This window comes from Spermophilus citellus (assembly GCF_964194105.1).
Source record: "Spermophilus citellus genome assembly, chromosome: 4".
NCBI lineage: Eukaryota > Metazoa > Chordata > Mammalia > Rodentia > Sciuridae > Spermophilus > Spermophilus citellus.
In genome coordinates this window covers 200524603-200551173 of record NC_138185.1, presented here as the reverse complement: position 1 = coordinate 200551173, position 26571 = coordinate 200524603, and the positions used below count along the sequence as shown (strand labels likewise).

The 26571-nt window shown below is 36.8% G+C and overlaps 1 protein-coding gene across 21 annotated transcripts in view; it reads right to left on the bottom strand.

Moving 5' to 3' along the window:
• TTLL5 (tubulin tyrosine ligase like 5) overlaps window positions 1-26571 on the bottom strand; it is a 268480-nt gene that overhangs the window by 175495 nt on the left and 66414 nt on the right. For 14 of the 21 annotated variants that reach the window (XR_014021375.1, XM_081289244.1, XM_081289238.1 and 11 more), the window contains 8 exons: window positions 24157-24238; window positions 22662-22723; window positions 21504-21598; window positions 19237-19278; window positions 13441-13554; window positions 12867-12958; window positions 5144-5206; window positions 1637-1675 (listed from right to left, as the gene is read on the bottom strand). Coding sequence is in view for 20 of the 21 variants with exons in the window: in XM_081289244.1 (XP_081145370.1) it covers window positions 1637-1675; window positions 5144-5206; window positions 12867-12958; window positions 13441-13554; window positions 19237-19278; window positions 21504-21598; window positions 22662-22723; window positions 24157-24238 (589 nt within the window). In the remaining variant the exon portion in view is untranslated. Of the gene's footprint in view, window positions 1-1636; window positions 1676-5143; window positions 5207-5308; window positions 6529-12866; window positions 12959-13440; window positions 13555-19236; window positions 19279-21503; window positions 21599-22661; window positions 22724-24156; window positions 24239-26571 lie in introns of those variants that run through there. The other 7 variants (XM_081289251.1, XM_081289253.1, XM_081289243.1 and 4 more) reach the window with 5 other exon arrangements.

Genomic DNA, 26571 nt, shown 5'->3' with positions numbered 1-26571 from the left:
CTGAGGAAATTTAGTCATTTTATCTAAATGTCAGAGGGTAATAGAATAAGGTAGTTAATAATAGTCCTTTAACTCTTTTTATGTCCCTACAATCTGTCAGGACTCTGCTTTTCTCTCCCTGATAGTGGCACTGTGAGTTCTCTTTCTGTTCTTCTAGATCAGTTTATCTAAGGGTTTATCAATTTTAGTAACTTACCCATGAATAAACTTTGAATTTTGTTAACTTTCTTTATTGTTTCTCTTTTTTTTTTCAGTTATCTGTGCTCTTTAATATTTCCCCTCTTTTAAACTTATTTTTGATTATTATGCTTTTTCTAGTTTCTTAACATGAACATTAGATTGGTGATTTTAGTCCTCAGTTTTCTAACATTTTAAAGCTCTACATTTCCTTCGAAAGCATTACTTTACCTGCAGCCCATACATTCTGATGCTATATTGTTATACTGAGTTCAAAATATTTCCTAAATTCCTGTGATTTCTTCCTTGATCCATAGATTATTTAGAAATATGTTGTTTCATTTCCACATTTGGGGATTTTTCTATTGTTACTGATATCTAATTCCATTGTGGCCAAAGAACATCCCAGAATCATTTCAATCCTTTTCAATATATTAACACTGTTCCATGCTCTGGCGTAGGCGCCACAGGCCAGCTTCCATTTGTTTACATCTCTACACCACCAAACCCCTACTGATGGTGACACAAATGAGTGCTGAACAAGGAAGGACAGAACTCACAGATCTCAAATATTCTTACTGGGTAAGATTCATTCTTTCTGTTCCCAACGCCAATCTGACAGCACTATGCTCTAGGAAGTATATTCCTGGGCTAAAAACTAGAGAAAACTTAGAAACTAAGTGTGACTTTATTTGGAAACAAACTACAAACTTGATTTACTTCAGTTTCCCCTTCATTAAAAGGCAATCTTAATGCTTTCCTTCTTTAAAGAAAAATTAGATTGATGCTTCAAAGGCCCTAGCTGAGAAACCAAGTTTCCCTCTTTGTTTTAACTCTTACAGGCAAAACAAAAAGCTGTGTATAGGAAGTTTCTTCCTCATTGTCATCACATTGCTATTTTTAAAGAGGTACAGCACAAAGAGGGTATATGTAAAGCCTCACACTCTCCATAACCAGAAGATGTATGTTTAGGCTAAGAGTTTTTGCGGTCACTGAAGTCTTCAGTGAGGCAAAGCCATCTCTGACACATTTCTACTTTCTGCCCAAATGAAAAGTTACAGGTATTTTGCACCCTTCGAGTTCCACAGCAAACGGAAAGTGAGTTCGGCTCAGTCCCATAAGGCACAGGGTCATACGCCTCAGAATGTCAGGACAAAAGCATAAGCTCTTATTTGAATCTAACATGGTCTTGAAATCTCATTAATACTCTGGTCTCTCTCACATAGCCAAACAAGAATATGGTTATTATTAGTTCAAATGATATACATGTAATTATAAGAAAATAAATCTCAGTTTATAAAAAGTGGCCACAAAATACTTTTTCAATAGAAAACATTTTTATGTTACTATTCCTATTGAGCCAAATTAAAAATGGTCATATAAAGTGTTATGCTTAGTCTGTGCATGGTCATACTATTATGCACATGGAAAGAATTCTCAACTTTTAAAAATCAATTACCGTGTTCTTCCTGTCAATAAGCTTCTTCTTGGGTTTCCCCTACAGAAGTAGAAAGGACAACTGGGTTAGAGAATGCTATTCAGATATTCACTCTGGAGTTCACACACACAAACATGCCTCCTGAACTCTTTTATTATAGACATTCAACAGGAAATCATAACAGAAAGTGCACCTTGGGAGGAAAGAAGCCTACAGATCAGCTGAGAACATTCTCAGAGAAGAGCAGAATATTGTGAGCTGGAGGAAAGCTCAATAAAAAACAGAAGGAAAAAAACAAAGAGATTCTGGAGAAAAATGACAATGACTTACATTTACTTACAAAGCAAATCACATTTATTCCTCTCCACAATCCTGTGAAGAAGGGTGTTCTTAGCTCTGTTTATATAAATGATTCTGGAACCTGCCCACAGTCAGAGCTTCAAGATTTTACATCTTAACCCAGGACTTGGTTAGTCTCAAACTCAGCTCATTCCACCTTCACTGAACTATTTCAGGAAAGGAAACCAAATTCAATTCTTATGGGGTTCCAAAAAGATGTTCATCATAAACTTTCCACAAATTAAAAAAAAAATTATATATACATACATACATATGTGTATGTATGTATAAAAGAGAGAGAGACAGACACCGTCCACTGTCTCTAAACTAGGGTTGGGCTCTAACCACAGGAACCAAGTACCATTTTAAAGTTTAAATAGGCTTTCAAAACGTTCTCTCATTGTTTCCTTTCACTTCATACATTTTATTTGTGAATGTGTATATTTAGTTTAGCACAATTTTATCACCCTTGAAAATTCATGTGTCCACCATCACAAGTGAGCTGCTGAACTATGACCTCAGCCACCATAAGCATCCCCTGTGCTGCTCTTTCATAACTACACATACCTTCCTCCTACTTGATCTCTCCTATTAACTGCTCATTCTAAAACTTGTCATCTCAGAAATGTCATATAAATAGAACCACTCAGCACGTAACTTATGGGTTTTTTTTAAGAGACAAATGCAATGCAGATTATATTTATTTTAAAAAGTAAAGTGAAAAGTTGTCTTTACCAAGATTTTTGTCTTTACCACATCTTATATCCCTGATATTGTCACAATATCATCAAAAAGTCTCAAGGCAACTTTAACTCCTTTGCTACATGAAAGCTTTCTCCAGTAATCTGTAATCATGACTTCACATTATAATCAGTGGGGCAGCTCTTAGTAAGGACTTCCTTCTAGGGGTGGGCCAGGGCACAAAGGTGATTTACAAGATTCCCAGGAGTTACAAATATGTAGCCAGGCTTACAACTAGGGCCACTGAGTAAGACACTTATATATGATATTATGTGCCAGGGAGACAGGCAGAGGAGTCGGTAGAGAAGGCAGGTGAACAAAATGAACTTATAAGAAACAAGGAGACTTAGTTTGAAAGTGCTTCTAACAACACAATTGGATTTGCAAGAGGAAGTACATCAATTCAGACTGAAGAGATTTACTAGAATATATCAGAATCTGGAACAAATGCAATTTCATTTTTTCAATGCCTGGTTTTGTGTGTCTGCCTACGATGTGGTAGATAGGTTCTTGACATAAACAAATATAACAAACTACCCACTCTAAAGGGCCAACTTATAAAACACAAGTTAGCAAAAAGGAAATTACACTACAATCTGGAAAATTAAACCAGATTGAAGAGTAAAATAAGGGATGAGAATACTGCCTCCTAGTCCAGGCTGAAGGGAAGAAGAACATAGGAATTTAGTTAACAACCGAAAAGTCCATTGCAAGGGAAAGAGAGTTTGTAAGGATAAGGAATTGTAAAATGGCAAGTAAAGACGGCCTCATTGGCCATGGGTTAGGCTAAAATGGTAGGCAAGAGTAATCATGAAGGCATTCTTTACTGAACAAGGAAATTTATGTTTTCTTAATCCAAATTTCTAGAATGCTTTATAAGAAGGACTTGTTAACTGGGACTTGAAGAAAGAATGAAGGGAATATAACAACTTAAGATACAAAAACATTATCTCCTCTAATGAAAAGGTTCCTCCATATAAATGTAGGAATCCATAGTAGTGAATTAGTATAACTTCATTATCAAAAGAAATACATCTTTTCTCATACTACTTAGAATTGTGACAGGGATCTCAAAATACTATCAATATTTTTTCTGTGAAGTTTTGGTAATTTTCAGGCCTGCTGTTAGGTTTTGCTATTTCCTGTGTTAGCAAAGCACATCTATTATTATAGTCCTAAATTTTTTGATTGTTATGTTACTTGTAAGGGAATGCTTCCTAATTTTGGCTAACATAGTAGTCCCCAGTTTGTCTGCTGTACCCTTCTTCCTCAGGAAACCCAAGTAATAGAAGATCCAGCCTCAGGCAGGGTCCATATCAGGTCAGGAATCTCTCTAGATGACCTGTAAGAAAACCAGGCAAACCACCAAAGGGCCCAGTCCTTCTCAAGAGGACTAAACGGGCAGAGCTCACCAGATATTTGCAGATATGTGACAATAAAAACCAAAAAGAACAAAGTGAAAAAACAAAATCAATACAGATAAATTATATAATGCAAAAGCTAAAAGGAACTTAACTAAGACTGAGATTTGAAAAGAGTTCATATCCATAAAATATGAAAACTAATTGAAGATAGTTCTTGGATATCAAAATCATATTCTCCAAATAAAAAAGTAAATTAAACAGCTTCTCTTCTATGAGGATAATGAATTCTAAAATCAAAGAACAATAACAACAAAAAAAATCCAAAAGACAAAAACCTTGAGGATCAATTTAGAGTTTTAGAAGACAAGTTTCAAGAAATCTCTAAGAGTGAAAAGATAAAAGACACAATGGAATGTGAAAAAGTCAAGGATCCAGGGGGACACAGCCATGACGGCTGGAATCTGGGTCTCTGTTTTAAGAATCATCAAAAAAAGATAGATACTCTCAAAATAATACGATTTCTCTGAATAACTCAGGTGCCAGGTTTTGATAATTACTGAAGAGCGTTCAATGCAGTTGTGTCTCAGGGGCCACTGAACTCTGTGGGACTAAGTGACACCTGGTCACCATGCTACTTGAATTCCAGTGTCTGTTCTCCATCCTTTCCCTATTTTCTCTTGTGCCGAGATGATCAGCTGCCATTTCCTACAAGTATCAGTGAATTTATTTTGTAAATTCCTTTCTCTCCACTTTTTCTGATCTGGTAATTATAATCTCTTCTGGTCTAGAAAAACTACCTGTTCTATTAAAATTGTGCCTAAGGTCAAAAGACAATGTGTAGGAATGGCATCTGTTAAGACTGCTCAAAGATCTTTATGGTTTAATTTGGGTTTCTGAGAATGTTTCAAAGTGTTGAGAGTTACTGATAGATTCTGAAAAATGAAGTGTGTACGTTTTCCGCAAGGTTCTTTTATCACAGATTTTACAAACGTTTTGATATTATCAACTTCTTTCTTTCTTTTACATACACTTTGTCCTAATCTTGTGACCTAGTCCTAAATTTATGAGTTTAGCAAATCCCCACCTGTCCTGGAAGAGGCGTGTTGCCAGCATGTAGTTCATGGAGGTTTTGTGCTCGAGGTAGGACCTGAAGGACAAAGAAAGAAAGCAGTTATTGCATGAGCTTAGCTCAAGAGGAAAATATAGAAATAAAAACATGAACCAAGCACAGAAAGGACAGGTTACTTACATACTGTTCTAAAGAAATACGCTGTTTTAAAAGTGGCAGGTGAGTAGACAACTGCTCAAGTTAAAATTATAAAATACCAGAGTAGCAGCAAGTAGAATAAATGAAAAGAATAAAGAAAAAGGACTTAACTTAGAAAATAAAAAGAAAAAAAGGGCAGCATTTCTTGGGTTAATAAAAGGTGATATTAGTAAATTCAGAAAATGAATCTGAAAGATAAAGGTACACATTACAGATGTAGAAATCGACCACATCACACATGTAGAAATCGTCAAATGAAGTGAGGCCCGGAGATGCAGAAAGGGCACGAGATATAGACAGGAAACTGTTTCTTTCTTTTTTGTTTTTGTTTTTTTTTTTTTTTGTTTTTTGGTACCGGGGACCAAACCCAGGGGCATGGACCACTGAGCCCCATCCCCAGCCCTTTTTGTATTTTATTTAGAGACAGGTCTCGCTGAAGTGCTTAACGCCTCACTGTTGCTGAGGCTGGCTTTGAACTCAGAATCCACCTGCCTTAGCCTCCCGAGCCACTGGGATTCCAGCATGCAATTCATTCCTAGATACATACTCAGGAGACATATTCAAGAATATATATAGCACAGCAAAAGACCAGAAAGAAGTCAAATGACCTTCAACAGGGAAAATGGGACAATTAACAGTAGTACAAACACATAGTAAAATAAAATAAAGCACCGAAAAGGAATGAGGTATAGCTACAGGCAACCACATGGACCTTAGTATCATAATGCTTAATGGAAAAAGCAATCGTACATAAAGCATGCCATTTTGTTTAGAAAAAGGTCAAAAGCATTTATAACAATAGAATTCTTCTTCTACACAAGACAATAACTGCTATAGGACCTGCACTCCTAGCACAAAGAGCTAGAAAAGTGTATGACATAAAAGAAACAACCGTCTTCAGATATCAAACAACCGGCAGCACAGAACTGTGATCCCTGATAGAGGGAATTAAAAATCTCCAGACTATATAAGAAAAGGTCTCCCAATAGTCTCCCAGAGGAGATGGTAGAGATCCGAATTCTAGGAAGCAGCCAGAGTTTTCAGAGAAGAGAGCTGCAGAGGAAAAACCTGTGCCTAAGAGGAAATCCCAAACAGGGGTCCCTAGAGTCCTCTGGTGAATACTAATCCACTCAGGCACAGAGTGCAAGGCTAAGCGAAAAGCAACTGTCAGAACAAAGAACAAAGCAGAAACCAAACTCCCAGAGTTCACACAAGCCTGCAAACTGAGTTTCACTAGTCAGGAGAGATCTTCTTATAAATGGGAGTCACTGAGCAGTTATCCCAAAGGAATCTTTAGTGGCAGAACTGTCCAAGATCTAGGAAAAAAAGGTATTCTCAATAAACCAAATAATGTTTAAAAATTTGCTTAAAAATATTTAGTTGATCTACAAGTAACTGAGGTGCCTGACAAAAAACAAACAAACACTTCACAGATTTTAAGAAGGCAATAAAATCCAAACACTCAGTCAGATATGACATTTATAATGGTCAGTACCTAAGCTGAGAATGGTGATGCATGCTGTAATCCTAGCAACCTGGGACTACAAATTTGAGGCAGGATTCCAAGTTTGAGGCCAGTAATTAAGAAAGGTCTGAACAACTTGGTGAGACCCTTGTCTCACAATAAAAACTAGAAATAAACATAAAAAGGGCTGGGGATGTGGCTCAGTGGTTAAGTGCCCTTGGGTTCAATTCCCAGTACAACAAAACATACTCGCACAAATACACACACACACACACACACACACACACACACAGGTCAGTATCCAATCAAAAAATTACTATACATATGAAGAAACTGGAAAAATGTAAACCATTTACAAAAGGAAAATCAGTCAACAGAAATAGACCCAGAAATGACAGAAATAACAGAATAAGAAAAAGATTTAAAAAGTTACTATATTTATATGCACAAGAATCTAAAAGAAATCAAACACACACAAAAACAAAATAAAAATGAAAAAGAGCAAAGGAAAACATTAAAAAGAAATGGGAATTCTACAGATGAAAATAAATGATCTGAAATGAAAATTTCACTGGAATTAATAGACTAGCATTAATAAAGATTAATATTAATAAAATGAAGGCAAGAAAGGGAAAAAGTCTGAAAAATATAAACATTGATAAACTTGCAAAATATGAACCAATTTAACATGTAACCAGAGTCCTAGAAAAATAAAGGAAAGGAGGGAACTAGAAAAAAATTATTTGAAGAAATAATGGCCAAAAGTTTCCAAATTTGATGAAAAATATGAGCCCACAGCCCAAATAGCGCTGGGATGTGGCTCAGTGGTCAAGTGCCCCCAAGTTCAATCCCTGGTACAAAAAAAAAAAAAAAAACATGAAAAACAAATACTTGTCTTAGATAAACATAAGAGAGAATTTGTTGCCATTGGACCTACACTACAACAAATCCTAAAATAAGTTCTTCAGATAGAAGAAAATGATACCAGATAAAAACCTGAACTGACATAAAAGAATGAATGACACTGAAAATAGTAATAAATGTTTCAATTTCCTTAAATTATAACTCATTATTCAAGTCAAAACTAACAATCTACTGTGGAACTTGCATAGAAATAAAATATATGATAATGATAACACAAACAATAGGAAGAGGAAATGGAAAGTATATTAGTTGTGAAGTCCCTACATTATACATGAATTAATATAATATTATTTGAAGGTGACATTGCAATAAGTCAAAGATGTGCATTCACTCTAGGATAGTAGCCCTAAAAACAGTAAAACAAAGAGGTAAAAGAAATCAATTAATACAAAGGCAGCAGGAGAAAATAAAAAGGAGACAAAATTATAGCAACTAAAAAACAAAGAGTAACATGGCATTTTTAAACCCAACCATATGTAAAATTATGGTAAATGTAAATATTTTTAACATTCCAAATAAAAGGCAGAGATTAAATTTTAAAATCAAGACTAACCACATACCATCTGTGAGAAATCCACCTTAACTATAAAGATAGAGATAGATAAAAGGTAAAATAAGGGGGAAAGATATACCATGTAAATACCTATATCAAAACAGAAGAAAGATTTCAAACAACCTAATGTTGTACCCCAAAGAATTGAAAACCCAAGAACAAACTCAACCCATAATTAGTAGAAGAAATGAAACAATAAAAATCAGAGTTGGTTTTCTGAAAAGATAAACAAAATCAATAAACCAGCAGTTAAAATAATGAAGAGAAAGACTCAAATCCATAAAATTAGAAAAAAAGATATATTACAACTGATATCAGAAACACAAAGGATCATGAGAGTATTATGAACAATAAACTGGCTTGTAATCTAGAAGAAATGGTGCTCTCCTGGACATGTACAGTTTATCAAGACTGACTTATGAAGAAACAAAAATGAAAACAGATCAGTTACAAATAATGAGAATGAATCAATAATAAAAAGTCTCTGATCAAAAAAAAAAAGAGAAAAAAAAGCCCAGAACCTGATATCTTCACTGATTAATTATACCAAATATTTAAAGAAGAACGAACACCAATTCTTCTCAAACTATTCCAAAAAATTCAATGATGAAGGAATACTTTCAAACTCCTTCTACAAGGCCAGCATTATTCTGATACCAAAACCAGATGAAAACACACACACAAACACACAAACTATATGAAGACAGATGAACTTAGATTCAAAAATCCCCAACAAAATGCTAGCAAACTGAATTCAACAGCACATTAAAAATGACCATTTGCTATGATAAATTGGGATTCATTCCAGGAATGCAAGGATGGCTCAACAAATACAAATCAACAACTGGAAGACATTACGTCAACAGAGGCAGAAAATGTAACAACTCTTCTATGATTAAAAACTCTCAAAAAACTAAGTATAAATGAAATGTAAACACAGAAAAATCACAGCTAACATCATACTGAACAAGGAAAAGTTGAAAGCTTTTCCTCTAAGATAAGGCTGCCCCCCTTTTACCACTTCTATTCACCACAGTAGTTAGTCCCAGCAAGAGCAAGTAGGCAAGAGAAAGAAATAAAAGGCATCTCAACTGGAAAGGAAGAAATTAAATTGTCCCCATTTGTAGATGACATGATCTTATATATAGAAAATCCTAGAGGACTACACTAAAAAACTGTTTGATCTAATGAACTAATTTAATTAGGTTGCAGGATTAAAAAAAAAACCTCAACATATAAAAATCAGAAGCATTTCTATACATTAATAGTGAATTATTTGAAATACAAATTACAAAACAATCCCATTTACAATAGTTAGAAAAAAATATGCTTAGGAATAAATTTAACAAAGAAGATAAAAGATCTCTATATTGAAAACTATAAAGCATGGATAAAAGAAACTGAATAAAAATAAACGAAGAGACATCCATTTATTAAGGAATTGGAAGAGTAAATAGTGTTAATGTGTCCATACTACTCAAAGCAATCCCTATCAAAATACCAATGCCATTCTTCAAGAAACAGGGGAAAAAACTCCTGAAATTTGTGTGGATCTACAAAAGACCCCAAAGAGGGAAAGCAATTAAAGGAAGGCCTAGTTGCTGACCTAATTAACTCCATTTTTCCTATGACGTTTTCCCTCTGAGTTCTCCTGTAGTTGCATTGAATTCCAGAAACAACAGGCCACACCAATAAACATCTTTGTAAAAAGGAGCCAAAACCATCCCCAAGCAAGAGCAAGCCTCATGACAGACAACCCCATGATGAGATAAGCCCTGTAAGCAGGAGCAATTACCCCATGATGGAGCAGAGGTTGCCCCCCTAAGCAGGAATAATCATTTCATGATAGGAACCAAACTGCCCCTCAAGCAATGAAAACTTACCCAGAACTTCGTAAAACCAGTCCTGAGATAATCATCAAGCTGACCCTGGTCTGACCAAGATTACCTGCTTTGCCAGATATGCATCAACCTCTCTGCCCCCGAGAAAGGTCTAGTGACTTAAGATCTGTCTTTGAGACTTTATGAGCAAAGGCTATGCAAAACCCTGGCCCTTGCCTTTGTTCATAAAACCTCAAAGTTTCTGCCAGTTCCTCAAAGACAGATCTTAGGTCACTAGACCTTTCTCTGTTCTTCCCAGTGTGGCCACTTTAATTAAGGCTCCTTTCTTGCCTTCACCACTGCTTGTCTCCTCAATTGGCATTTTGGAATAGGCAGCCAAACTAGTCTGTTGAAATCCTTGGAATCAGAGCCTTTATCCTAAAACTCTGGTAACAAAATCTTGAGCAAAGGGAACAAAGTTGAAGGCATTATACTAATTGACCTCAAAGTAATAGTAACCAAAATACCATGGTACTGGCATAAAAACAAGATACACAGACCAACAGAACAGACAACAGAGCCCAGAAATAAATCCACACACTTATTAGCCAACCAATCTTCAACAAAGCTGTGAAGAATACAACGGGGAAAAAACAGTCTCTTCAATAATAGTGTCGTAAAAACTGGATATCCACGTGGAGAAGAATGAAGTTAGACTCTTCTCCTTTACCATATTAAAAAAAAAATCAACTAAAATGAATTAAAGATTCAAATGGAGAACTCAAAATTATCAAACTACTGGGGAAAAAAACTAGGAGAATCAGGCATGCTGGCACACTCTTATAATCCCAGAAACTTGGGAGCCAAGGCAGGAGGATCACAAGTTCAAAGCCAGCCTCAGCAATTTAGAGAGGCCCTAGCAATTTAGCGAGATCCTATCTCAAAATAATAAAAAGGGTTGGGGATGTGGCTCAGTGGTTAAGCACCCCTGGGTTCAATTCTCTTTACCAAAAAAAGAAAAACAGGAGGGAATACAGGTGTGCTGGCACATGCCTGTAAAAACACAGCTACTCAGGAAGTTCAGGCAGAAGGATTAAAATTTTGAGGCCAGTTGGGCAAATTAGCAAGACTCTATCAGTTTTGCTTTTCCTGTGTTCACCAATTATAGTTGAAGATTTCAACACTATTCTCTCAATAGTTGAAGAAACTAGAACAGATAGAGAAGATCTGAATCACACCGTCAAGCTCCACATGGCTGTGGAACACTCCATCCAACAACAGACTGCATGTTCTTTTCAATGTAATATTACATTTATCAAGACGAATGGTATACCGGGCCATACAACAAATCTCAGTAAATTAAAAAAGCTGTAAGTTATATGAAATCTGTTCTCAATAGAAGTAAGCTGGAAATAAATAACACAACGATCTCTGGGAAAACCCCAAATATTTGAAAACTAAATTGTATCTTCTAAAGAACCTGTGGGCCATAAAGAAAACCAATAGAGAAATCAGAAAGTATTTAAATAGAACGAAAAAAATCCAAAATAATGAAAATGCATGGCATGTCACTAAGAAGAAACTCAAAAAGGAAATTTGTGCCCTAAACATTTAGTTCAAGACATATTATAGACCTGAAATAAAAGCTGAAATTGCAAAACTCCAGAAGAAAACACAAGAGAAAAAGCTTTGCAAAGCTGCGGATGGCACGGATCTCAGACAAGAAATACAAAGGGCCTCAGCCTTCATAAAAGGCCCTGCAGAGCATACGAATAAAAGTTAGCTTCAACTTGGAGAAAATATGTTTTTTTCCATGTATATATGGAAAGACCTGTCCCAGAAGTAGTCACATCCTTTGTAACACAATAACAAAATATAAAAATGTCAATAGCATCCGAATACATGTTTCATATCATTAGACCTCAGAGGAAAAATGTCAAAACTACAGAGATACACTCAACTGCCTAAAGTTTAAAAAGTCTGGCAATACTAAGTATTGGCAAGGCAGGGACCAACCAGAGCTTTCCTGAATCACTGATAAATGTGAAAGGATGGTCAGCTTATCACACAACCCATCTATCCCACCCTGAGGCATTTGCTCAAGAGCAATGAGATCCTAAAAGCACATGGGGACTTGTACATGAATGTTGATGGCATCTTTCTTTATAATAGTTGAGCGCTGAATACAACCCATGGGGCTCATAATAGGTGAATGGATAAAACAGGCTACAGGACAGTCACACGATCCATGAGTACACACTAACGACTTATTTCTTCAGACAATACAAATAAATCAAAAACACCATACCGAACAAAAGAATCAGGACATAAATGGAGTCTTTCATATGAAATTCTAGAAAAATTATAGTGACAAAGCAGCTCAGTTGATGTCTGAGACCCTAGGGTCATCATCATAATGTATATGAATGCATTTTGTTGCATGTAAACTAGATCTCAGTGATTTATTAAAAATGAAAAATATACTGTTTAGGCACATACAATTTTTCAAGACAAGATCATTAGATACACAAAATTTAGGGCAATGTCTAACCCTGGGTTGGAGAACTAGTCAAGAGGGAGTCATGAGATTTAAAAAAGAAGGGGGAGGTGGGAAGGAATACCATACAGGTGAATTAACTACTGTTGATGACCTAGTTATTTATTTTAAATAAACAAAATAACAAAGGCACTGCATGGGAGGAATGATAACTGTGTCACAATAAATCTAATTCTATGGACTCAAAGTACAGATTTTTTTAAAAAAGGTAGTCACCTCACCCATATATTTCCCATGTCTCAGATGTAGGAAATATGCGAATAAATCCACCTCTCCGATCATTTTCTTCCTTTACCCTCCGTAAAACTTTAATCTATATGGAGGAAGAGAAAATAAAACAAATACCTGTTTGTTTTTTGGTACCAGAATTTGAACCTAGGGGATCTGAGCCACATCCCAGCCCTTTTTAGTTTTTATTTTGAGACAGGGTCTCACTAAGTTGCTTTTAGGGCCTCACTAAGCTGCTGAGGCTGACCTCAAACTTGTGAACCTCCTGCCTCAGCCTCCAGAGTTGCTGGAATTACAGGTATGCACCATCACATCTGGCTATAAGTACCTATTTTGAAAACTCAAATCTATGTGGCTATTGGACAAAAAAAGAGTTTATCATCCAAGAATATGATGAAAGCACGCAGGGAGATATTAACTGCATTTAAAATGTTTTCTGAGCAGCTTCTTCCATCTTGAATCTTTCTCTTTTCAATATAAGAGCTTGTTGTAAATATTATCACTTACTCACTAATTTTCACTGAGCCCTGTGGTAATCTACAAAGGACTGAAACGGAGTGACTTTACCTCCTCCATTGACAGACCAAGCACAGAACCACATAACTTCCCTGGCAGCTTCTCCCGGGCGGAGCCCACAAGGTTTTTCATTTCTGCATCACTGGCAGAGAGTGGACGGGAGCGCTAAGGGGAAGAACATAAAAGCAAATAAAATTAAAAAAAAGTTCTCATTCTCTGCTTCATTTCCCTCTATTTCCTCAACATCGTTATCTTTCCAAACATGCATATATAAAGCTCAAATCTATAGTCCAGTTTATGTAACTAATCTCTTGGCCTGAAACCTTGGGAAACAGATAATAAAGTTAAACTAGTAAAGTTAAAAGCCAGAAGAGAATACAGAATAGTAGAAAAACACTATGAGTGAGAGAAAAAAGAGCCAGGTAAAAGAAATGGTGTCCATGAGCTTTGTAAGCCAGCACCTACTCCTAATCTTGGTTTTAAAATATATCCAATATGTCAAGATATGGGGGAAAAAAACTTGAAAACAGTCTCACGGAAAAGAAAAGGAAATGTGTATTTATTCCAGTAAGGAATTGTTATTATTTTTTTTTTTTAGCACTGAGGAAGGAGAGAGCTAGGGGAATTGGGACATAAGACACAAAACCAAGGAACAAATCGTTAAGTCACAGATGGAAAAGCTGCTTGTGGCAGGTTTTAGAACCTCAGGAAGGAATACTGAGATGAGATCCTCAGTGACGCAGAAGAGAGCTGCAAGGGAAAGCTTCAGCCAAGGAGACGTGTGGCTGCCGGACTTTAAGAGACTTCAAGGAGGCTGTCACAAAGCCGTGTTCATCAAGGATCCCAACAAACAATCTGAGCTATTTCAGCTTCTGAATGAGGATCAGGGAGACCCCCTGACTACAAAAGTCTTAAGTAACTGATATTGTACAAGCAGAGACACAGAAAGGCAGCAAGGGAAGTCAGATGGCTGAAGCATGATAATAACTCTATTTTCTAAATAGATCAAGTGGCTGATAAAATAACACATATAAATCTTCCTAGTAGAAAAAGTAAGAATTCAAGGACTATGGAAGCAAACTGCCTACTAGATTCCCAAAAGAAACTTCAACTAGGGAGAAGCAGCCCCAATGTATACAACAATGACTGTGTCCATGAATAGACTATCTATGGATGTTTGTGTCCCCAAAATTCACATGGTGAAGTCCCTTGGATGTCACTTGTAGATGGCGCCCCGGAAAGGTAACTAGGATTAGATAAAGTCATGAGGGTGGGGCCTTGGGATATTGGGATTAGTGCCAGAGAGCTTGCTCACGCCTACAAGCTTTCCCCCAGGTACACATAAGACAAGGTCCCGTGAGCATACAGGATAGAACTACCTAAAAGTCAAAATAAAGTTGGAATAAAATATAAGTTTTGTTGGGACCTTGAATTTGTGCTTTCCATCACCCAGAACTGTGAGAAATAAATTCCTGTTGTCTAAACCACCCCAGTCTACAGCCTATTGTTAGGCCAGTCCCAACACACCGGTACACCCAGGTATACACAAAAACATGAATGGTTTGGACATAGGGAGAGAAAAATACTGATTTTCAAAGCAGCAAGGGAGTTATAAAAACTAGATTTTTTGATAGAGACCTCCACAGAAGATACCTATATAAAGAAAAACCATGAAATCAACAGATGTCATCAACACGTGAAGACAGAGACTTTTAGCTGTCTAATTCATACTATGGTGGTTATCTCCACCATCTAGAGCAGTATTTAGCATGGAGTAGATCGACAAATATTTGCTGAACAAATAAATGAATGAATGTGCTGACAAACAAATTAATCATATTTAGAATTAGAACTTGCAGAAAGTTTTAGGAAATACTTTAATTCCCTTCAGTCTCTAGGAATACATTAAACAGTATGTGAGAAGGTAAAAAGGGGAAAGTTTAATGATTTAGGAAGGAAACCAAGATAAGTAATATAATCATGTCTTCAAAAATCTTGAAGTATGATACTTACTTAGTGTATAATTTAGAAAAGCCAAAATATTAAATGGAAAGGGTCAAGGACTTTTCTTGTGATCACAGCCTACTTACTGTTTGTCAAAAGATACTGATCTGGTTCACATGGGACAGGATGGCTCTGATCATAACACCACCTGAAACCACTGGCAGTGAACTCTTCCAAAGTCAAGTAGCCTTACTCGATGCTATTTAAAGGTCTTTTAAAATCATCTCAAATACTGTAAGAACAGAGTACTCATGCAAATGATATAATAAAATAAAGATGAGAACAAAGGCAGAGAACTAAAAAAGGGGAGACGAGAGAAAAGAGATGTTTTGTGAGTGTCAAGGAGACACACTTGGAGACTAACAGCGAAGAAAACAAAGAAATCAGACTGAGATGAAAGGTTATCACAACTATCAGAAACAAAGACAAAACACTACAAATGTAAGCCATTCTGTGGTTTTGACCTTGGGCACATCAGATATAATAAATCACATGTTTCAATGGGCTGACTTACTAAAAGTAAGGCAATAAGTCCTCTCTGAACTTAAAAGAGACCTGTTGCCATTGGTTAGATGATACATGATTTAGACTACCAGGTGCCCAGATAAATTTTAAACTGCTAAATTATAGCCGAGGTAAGAATTCTGCCTTGCAACATGCATCAAAGATGTTAAATTATCCTGAGCAAAATGTATGATTCAGAAACCTACCAAAGAAGAAGTGTTTATGTATCTAACCATTATTTCTAAGGAAGAATTGACTGAGAATGTTAAACTTTTGAGACAAGGAACCCTGTGTCCTCACTCAAACCAGCAAGAAACAGATGTTGATTCAGAAAAAGTATTTTCTCAGCCTAAAGAAAGCTAGCAAATATTAGTAATAAGAACCTAATAAATATAGAATATTAAAAAAGGTGAGATCTTCTAAAAGATATCATAATCAAGGGGCAGAAAATAAAATCTGCTTGACAGAATACAAATGTAAAGAATAAAGAATTCCAATGCAGTTTCACCAAGTTTGGAATTCATCATTAAAACCAAAGGAACTAGAAATAGCTCAACTAATATGTAATACAACTTGCCATCTGGAACATGAAAAGGTAAACACAGTTTAAAAAGCAAAATGAAGGAGTGCTACAATGAAAAAAAAAAAAAAAGAAAAGGACCATTTAATAAATCTGGGTAGATATGGACCAAAAAATGGTTTCTAAGAGAAGGTTTAAATGTAATGATAACCAGAAATGGTGAACTGTGAAATGGTGGAGGTAACTAAGTAAGTAAGCAGGCTTGTGTTATAATAAAAGAGATTGGCAAAGTCTGGAACTTTGGAATAAATGGACGTCAGCAATCCTGAGAGACATGCATCTTGTTCTAATGGAAACTGGCTTTAAAAAAACAACAACAAAAAAACCCTCCCCAAACCACTTGCAATTATGTCTGAAAAATCATGAACATCTGAGGAGGTACCAGAGGATTAAGAAAAAAAAAAATGAGGTACCAATCTTCAAAAATGTAAGAAGTATGCTCCTGGTGATTACCACCTGCCAAGTCTAGCAAGAACTCCTAGTAAAATAATGGAACAAATGTTAAAAGAAAAAAAATCCATAAACATTTGGAATTTAATGGTCTCATGAATAGTAGTATGGAGACTGCTTTATTTATTTTATTTTTTTATTTTAAAGCATGCTTTAAAAATTTGACTTTTAGGGTAAAATTACAAAAATGGAGACAACAGAAGATATATTTGATGTCTTTGGATTTTAGAGAAGTGTTTGAAAAAAATTCATGAAATGTTTATTCTAAATTATACTTCCACTCAGGGGTTAGTGCCATAATATAATGAGTACAATATACTGACAAAAACTGAAATTCAGTTTAAAACCAACTCAAGAGAATATCAACCTCAGTAAATGATACTTAGCATTACTGAGAATCTCCAATAATGTCTGGAAGAAAAAATAAAGAAATGAACAAATAGATAGATAACATTTGTGGGTGACAGCAAATGTGTAAGAGATGATCAGAGATTGATGAACATCAGAATAACTCTAGATGTTAACTATGGAAAAAAGAAAATCAAAATAGGACTCAAAAGTGTGAAGAGGCTATATTTTCTGAGTATGCACTGAGCGATCAGCACTATCCCAAATATTTGACATGTTTCATCCTTTCTTCCTCACCATACCTCCATGTGTGTACCATGCTCCCCACTGGGTGACGTGGGAACTGAGCCCCAGAGTAAAGGGAATGTGGCGAGTCTCTCAGCTAGCCACGGCAGAGATCAAATCTAAACCCAGGCCTATCCGATTCTAAAGTCCATGCTCTTTGCACACTAGCAGGCAATGCGATTTCTGACAAGTGGAAAATCTGACACAGACATTTGAGGAAAAAGAAAAATGTCAATGGAGACAATAAAATAGAAAGGAAAAGGGAGGCGAGGGGCAAAAGTACTAAGACTTCATGATGAAAATGTTCTTAGTTCTGATGGAACTACTATGGAGTTGAGAGCTTCACTAACAGAAAGACAGTGACAAAACAGAACACTGCCAAGAACGAGAGTCAAAGAATAACATGCTTAACGTTGACCAAATAAAGATTTTGTGTCATGTAAACAGTGTTCAAAGATGCGAGAGAAGCCTGGCTCTCCAGTAAGGCTACTGCAGCCTACTATGATTCAAGCAGTGTACCTAGATATAATGGGATTAAAATAGATAAAGGAGAATTAAGATCAGAACTATATATCAGAGATACTCTGACATCAAACTCAGAAGTCTCTAAAATAGTATTTTTAATGTTCTCCTTAAGCAGATCAGTTCCAGGGGTATTTAGAACATAAGCTCTTTAAGTCAACAGCCTTTTGGGGGTGGGGGGACATGGACAGCAGCTAGCATGTTTAGGACTTACTAAATATAAACACCACATATACTATAGTTTTGAACTCCACCATCTAAACCCATAACACATACTATACAATCAAACCAACCAGTTAGCAAAGAGAATACAAGGTATCTAGTTTTTTTTTTTTCATTTCTTCATATAAATCACTTTATCAGAAATAATAAACTGCATTAGAAAGTATAAATGCCAAAATAAGTATACTGGAGTTTTTTGCTAAACAGTGTTGCAGTAACACACTTAAGGACACCTATCAAAAGAGCATCAAATAATAGAAAGAGGATTTGAACTTCTAAACTTTTGCTTTAAAAAGATAAAAGACAAAAAAAAAAGATCTGCTTAGAAGAAAGTGATGGCTAATCTGATATACTACTTATAAGAACAGTAAGAGAGCAAATGCTAACCATTCAGAAAGAAAGATATTTGCCTTTTTTTTAAAGGTATCATCTGAAGCACTAATCATGGCAGGTTCCTAAGATTCGACTGCAAATCACTACATGTATGAAATGTCATCTGTCAAGAAACTCAAATACAGCCCAACACCCAATGTGAAAACACTGTTAATATTAAGCTACTAACAACAGTATATTTCATTAAGACATCTGAGTCAAACAAGTTTCATTTGTGAACTGTAATAGTTCCTTTCTAGAATATTTTGGTTAAAGCAACAGATATACCTCTGCCCTGTTCCTCATTTAAATTCAACTGTCTCCATCACAGCAAAGTCACCATCAGGAAGAGGACCCACATGTTCCCATATCCTCTCCTCTTACCTTCTATAACCAACAGTAATTGTGTGCAAATCTTTGTTTATTCTATCTCATCTGACTCAACTGTGCAAAAAAGACAAGCACATAAATACATACCATAAAAGGTTAAAGCTAAAAGATTTTCCATTTGAAAATGGGAATAAAATTTGAATGAAGTCTCCAAATGATCCAGAACTTACCTGCTTGGTGTATGATGATTGAAACTGTGCAGATACTGGGCGCTATAAAAGACAGAAAAATGGAATAAAGCCTTATCTTCTCCTAACATGCCTACATTTTCCATCTTCTACATCTATGATATGAAAAAGGAAAAAACAATCTCCAAGCACAGACCAAAGGCAAGAGCCCCACACTTTTGTGGATGAAAAATTAGAGAATTTGTATTTTTCACACTTTCTCCTACACCATTTGCATTCCATCTTCAACTTCTCACCGCCAAGGGCACAATTCTGCCAAGTACTGAAGATCATCATCTCCTAACCATTGGTTTCAAACAGTACATGTACCTAGGCTATAGTTCCTTTAGCACCTGTCTGTAAGAGCCCTATGGGCTGCTTATGGATGATATCATGCCATTACCTACCAGTTGGCAAAACAAACATTAAGTAGATTGCCTACCATTTGCAAAGAACTGCCAATAAAAAATGACAGGCAAGCCAAGAGAAGAGTTCACTCATCCCAGCTTGTTATACAGTTATCCCTAGAAGTGCAACTTGGGAAACTGTGTTAAAACTGGACAGAAACATTCACAATTCTTTCTATATCAATTTGGTGGCTCCTGCCAAAGATGCTATAGGAAATAACCTGCAAAGGAATGTGATTGCCCAAATTAAGCTTTCCCGATACACCTAGGTTAATCCTGTACTTTTTCTTATTAAAATTTTTTTTAAAAACCCTTTGATCTGTGATGATGCATTAATCAAGTACAACTCTGCTGCCTTTATTTGTAATCCAAGATAATACCTCTTAAAATACAGTACACCCTGTTCCACATCACATTAATACTTAGGAAGTCTATTTCAGAACAGGGGTCACGGTTGGACAGACTGCATCCGGCTCAAAGAAATGTTATGTTTGGCCTGCAAAACTGTTTTGTTTTGTTTTAATGAACTAATTGCTGATATTTAAAAGCAAGATTTCTGATTGCTCTTGACAACAGGAAGATCTCAGCCCCTTTGGCCCACACTGACGCGCGGCAGTGATCAGTTAGAGCACATTAAACAGGCGCCCCTTTTCTGTGAGGTCCATGCTCTCCTACTCTGTCACATCACTCTAGCTGCGTTACACCTGCTGCAGGTACTCACTGACATCATCTGCCTGTAGGCCTGGAGGTTGAGTTTGAAAACCCTGTTCTAGTGAAAATTCTCTAAATAAATGATAGTATATGAGCTTGGCAAACAGAACCAGCACCACTCTAAATAAGACCAGCAAGCAAAGGGAAGAGGAGCAGGAAGAGCAACAGAAGGAAAGGGAGGGAAAAGGAAAGGAGTGAAGGGCTGAAGTAAGGGTGTGAAAGGGATCAAAAGGATGGGAAAGGGGAGAAGAGGGAGGGAGGGGAGCAGGAAAGAGCCTACATCTAGTGAAGGAGACTGGACAATTTGAAAGCAATGAATCAGTGAATGCAAAACCACGCCATGCAGAACAAGTAAGTAAGGCTGCCATGAGAAGTGACGGTCACTGAAGAGTGGGATGACTTAGTAAGAAAGTATCTCCAAAACTTCGGGAATGCGAGGTGATCAAACCCGATGCACAGAGGCGGGGAAGAGGGAGCTTTTACACGAGAAGAAAAATTAAAAGAAAAGAAATCAGCAGTGTAGAGGCAGACAGGGACTGATGAGAGGACGGAAGGAGCAGACAGAGGTTAGCTGATGGGTTTAAGTGGAACAAAAATGCAGAGTACACAAAGACCAGAGCAATGTTTGATCAAATGATGTTTCTGACAAGCCCAAATTTCTTTGAGCATTTATTTCATTTAGCTTCAATCAATAACTCACAATCATTCAGGGTCCTTTGAAGAGAATTTCAGGTAGAGAAGATGCTATTTCAAGGGAGATGCTATTTCAAGGGAGCATCTTTGAAATTAGTCTGAAGATCAGAAAGAATGCAGTAATGACTAAGAATTAATAGGCTCCCTCTCTGTGCTTTGTTTATGAGTATGCCCATTTGGGAAGGGGGAGGTAACTTTTGAAAAGAGACAGAAAGACAAAAGGAAAGGCATGAGAAAAAGAAGCCAAGAAAAAAGACAAAACAAAGGCAGGGAGTAAAAATTTGTTGGAAAGCATAAGCTTTTAGCCACAGCTGAACATAACTGCCCCCTGTCTAGACTGATCCCCAATTCTCCTCCCCTAAGCCACCTCACCTCCATGGCGCTTGGACTCCCTCATTTACATCTGCTGCCACTTCCTTGTAAGCCTCCCCTGGACTCCTTGCTGCTGAATTTCCTTACCTGAGGTTTCTGGAAAGGGTTTCTCCTGGAAGACTCAAAGGTGGGATAAATTGGTCGAGTAGTTGCCCGCTGGGCAGGATCTTGGCACACAAATCCTAAATGGGGAATGGGCCACATTAAAATCTGCCATTTTCTAAGACATTAGCAGATTTGGCTGCAACTGTAGATGCACAAACTCAATTACACAGTCATAAGTATCACAGAGATCCATCATCAAGATGATTATGTTAGTTGGGTAGCTGAAATGTGACTCTGATTGAGAAAGAGATGTAGATTCTTGATGAATCCTGAGTAAATGTGTATATGGCCATTTTAAAACACATAGTTATTAATAAAAACAAGTTATTTCAAAGTGGTTTCCAGAATCTGACTAGAGAATGATGTTGTTTTTACTGGGTATCCAAAAGCAAGAGAGCAGTGTTGTCCTGCTACATGATCTACTTCTGGAAATGCCGAAGGTGGCCCACTGGCTACTCCCAAAATGGGCTTTGTACATTATCTATCATTTAAGAAATTGGACGTCAGCTAATTTCACTGACTTCCTAAAAAGAAGTGAATTCCCATCCAAGAAGAATAGAGTAGCTAAGTTTTATAGCATTTACTGGTACATCAAGTACTAGGTTCATCTCAAATACATTTTATTATGTCTTTTTAGAGAATTTCAAAAAACAACAATAAATCCACATCATATCCACCTGACTGCCCATCTCCATTTCAAAGTTTTGGCTTATCTACTTAAAATGAGATTTCTTCTTGGGCCACTTTGGTTATAAATACTACACCAGGGATCATATTGAGACCAGTAGAGACTGTCTAGCAGAAACACAGCCAGTCTCCTTTGTAACCAGGCTTCGTCAGTGGGTTTCACTTTCCCAGCTCAGAGAAAAATACACTTTCTGCAGATCTTTGCTTAATTCTCTGCCTCAGCTCATAATTCCTATGCCTCAGGTCTCAGCCTTAGTTGTGGTTCAGCCTCAGGACAGGATGGAGCCAGGGGGAGTAGAAACATATAAACACTTCCCTGAAAATATAATTTTTTAGTACAAAACATTCAGCATGGCTTAGGAACTGCCAGTTGGCAATACCTATGGAGCCTGACAAAATGGATGCTCTAGTTAATTTTTATATGAGACTGTTTTGAAAAACACTACTACTCACCTACCACAGTGAACATATCTGAAATCATGCTGGCTTTAATTTTTAGGTCCAGAGGTGCATCACTAAGAAAATAGAGAAAGAAAAGAACAATTGATAAATTGTATAGGTTAACAGAATAGCTGCCTTCTAATGGGCCCCCATATAGGAGAGTTTCCAAATGTTGATGAGAAGCAACACATAAAACACATCAAATCCATGGAAAAAGACAAGAATATCTGGGCAGAAGTACTAGAAATAAAAGCCTGGTGTTAAACTCGCCCTCTGTGAGGCAGGCCCAGCACCAACGCATTGATTCCCTAACATGTAATCTTTTTATTCCAGAAGGTCTTATGCAATTCAAATTTTGCACAAGTCAAGAATATTGCTTCATTATCACCGTAGATTTTAAAGGCTTAGACTTTTAGTATGCTCTTTTACGAGTATGCCCATCATCCAAATTTTGTTTTACTGCTGCAATAGTTGAATCACATTCACATACAAGACAAGAAACTTTGGCCACCTTCATACTTTTCTGTTAAGTCTTTATTTTCTGTTTTAAATCAATTTTCTTAGGCTTGCAAATAATGCAGAAAGACACAACAAAACATACCAAAGTCCCACCAAATGATGCAGCAGGAACCCACACAGAAACACAAGCAACATGAATGGAAAGCAAAAGGCTGGCTGTGGTGTCCCTCCATGCTGTACCTGATGCAACACCCGGGGACATCTAACAGTGTCTAAGGTGCTTTACTGGGTAATCTGCAGAAGGCTGACTTGGCCAAAGTACAGCATAACATCTGCAGCATCTGTAACATCCAGTTCTACACCTTACTACCGAGGTGAAGCCAGATCTCGCTCCACTGGCATTCTGCCATTCCTTCTCATCCTTAAAATTCAACAGCCGGGTGGTCTTTGGCATAAATCTCTAGGGTTTTCTATTTAGATAAGTGTATAGCTAATAGAAATTCTGGCTGCAGAGGTAAGAAGAATCTTCTCAGTTCTGAAAAATATGTATCTTTCCTTCTTCTAAACAAGAATTGGTTTTTTAAAAAAGATTTTTTGAAGTTCTTAGACTTTAATTTTGGATGGATACCAGGACGTGGAGGAGGCAAAAGAACCAGGTACAAGCTACATAAGCAGAAGTCCAGCTTTACAGTATACGTGGACTTGAGTCGGTATAAACCTTTGTAATAAAGAGAATATAATACCATATGTATTTCTTTATTCTTAACAAAAGACCTACCAAGTTTTAAAAAAAAAAAACCTTCAGGATAAAAACAAATGCAGAAATCACATTCCAGAGGCCCAATAAACAGTAAGCATATACTGCAACTGACTAGGAAAACAGGGATCCCTGGTTGCCAAAAAATCATTTAAAAATTTGAGGCTTCTCTATCTAATAACAGGGGGAAAGTCTTCTAGTGCTAAATGAAATGACCCTCCTGACCCTCGTTAAAAAGTGTTTTCGGGTCACTTTTTGTTTGTCCTTTTCAAGTTGATGGAAATGACTTACCAGGCCAAAGAAGGAGAGAGATTCACTTCCAACAACCATGGCTTCAGAGTAGAATCTATGAGCACATCAAAGCCATATAGTTCTAGAAATACAACACAACACACAAGATCATTTAATACATCACAACTGCACAAAGATCTGAAAGGGTTGATCCATCAACTTCCCCAGAATTCTAGAAACAGTATAAACAGTAAGTGGAAACAAAAGAAGAGAATCCTTCAAGTTCAAGACATTAATCAAGTTCTAAAGCTAATTTTAAAATATTATACAATTCCTGCTTATATCATCCATTCTATTTGTGTTCCTGAGTTCTCCATAGAGAGCAACCTGACTCCACAAGAGTTCACAAGCATGATGCTGCTATGCTCATGGATAAACAACTATTGAGAAAAGGAATGAAGCAAGTGCATCCAGTATCGACACTGCTCGGGACTACTCCAAACCTCCCTGGCATACTCTGAAAACAGAAAAATATACTCAAGACACCACTCTAGGGTCCTTCCATCACATTTTCTTAGACATAAGATCTTGCTTTTGTAACCCAGGTCAAGAAGACATTTAAATGTAAAATATATTTATTATTTCCTCTCTCCTATGGTTTCAATCTCCCTTTGAACACAGAAGGTAAAATAATTGGCCTGTAGACAGAAATTCAGAAGAGAAAAGATGAAGCCAGGAATGGCAAAGCAGGATTGTGACAAACCATTTCTCACCATTAATATTTAAGAAGGGGGGGGGGGGGACAGTCAAAGACCAAATCTCTATGGCTTTTGGATTATTTACTGGTTTTCTTCTTCAGTGCCCCACCCCAACTACGGCAAGAAATAAAACAAGACTCTTAGATTGCCTGATTTCGTTTAACAAACTCAGGAATGAAAGGTTAACTTTGGAGCTCTTCATATTATTACTAGTGAGATGCTCTCACTAATGAGATGAAATCACAGTGGTGTACCATCTTGACGTACACATACCAAACATGAGTCTCATAAGTGCTACAGACTTCCCAAACTTCCCACCCCGGGTCACTCAAAAGAAATTACACCTTTTCTCCAAGGAAAAAGACTAAATTCCTTACTGTGATCAGAGGTCATACCCACAGAACAACAGAAATTTTTCAGAAACTCATTCTGAAACAAATTTCATTTTACCAAGAAGGGATTTTTTGGGGGGGCTGGGGATATATCTCAGTTGGTAGAGTGCTTGCCTTGCATGCACAAGGCCATGGGTTCAATCCCCAGCACCAAAAAAAAAAAAAGAAAAAAAAAAGAAGGTTTTGTTTTTGTTTCCTTTTAAGCCAGGCACAGTGGCGCATGCCTGCAATACCAGTGGCTCAGGAGGCTGAGGCAGGAGGATCATGAGTTCAAAGCCAGCCTCAGGAAAAGCGAGGTGCTAAGCAACTCAGTGAGACCCTATCTCTAAATAAAATACAAAATAGGGCTGAGGATGTGGCTCCGTGGTGGGGTGCCCCTGGGTCCAATCCCCAGTACCCCATTCCCCACAAAAACAAGGGTTTTTTTTTTTTCTTTCTTAATCCTCTAAGAAAGAAAAAGAAAAAAAATAAACATAGACTTCTAAAAAGATGGTCTCAAAGATTTCAGAACACAGGAAGTCTGAAGTTTTATGATGCAGTGCCGAGAATCCTAGAATGGGAACCTGGAGACCTAGAGGTCCACCTGACTGTGCATTGTAGAACCTGGGGAGTCACTTCTCTCTCTGACACTTCGTTAGCAACCTCTGGTTTCCTCTGCCCTCCGAATTAATCACTATCAATACCTGTATGCTCAGTGAATCTCCATCTGGTTTGTGCTGTGTGAAAACAAGAAGATATTTGTATTCTAAACCCTCTAGGGTAAAGTCTCCATGAAGGCATTGGCTTCCATAGCAATTACACAGGATTCCATTTAATTTGCAAACTAATAAAAAATTATATGAGTGTTTGAGATGAGATTCACCTTCAGGTAACTATATAAAATGTACATATCATCTACATTTCAAAATGTAAATAAAAGGAAACTCCTTTACCTCTCTATTTTGGTAACAAATTCTTACCTTTTATAGCTACTAGAATATTCTGAATATCTTGCCCAAACCTCAATAATGCCACAGGATATTCCCCCTTTATCCTGAGAAAAACCTTTTGCAATAAAGCACCGATCAAGGCATTTAAAAGGAAAAACTTGACTGTATGTACAATCTAGAAGTCCTTGTTGACATTATATGAACAAGAGAGCACACTGTCTGATTCAAGAAAATAATAGTCTCTTCAGTTTTAAAAGCTGAATTTAGTTCAGGATTAAACTGTTTCATAAAGCAGCAGTAGTAATCATATTAGGAAGAACATAGCGAAAATAATGATCAATGCATATATTAATCAGGTTTGTAGAATCAGCCACAAATTAAGACATAGTTAGATTA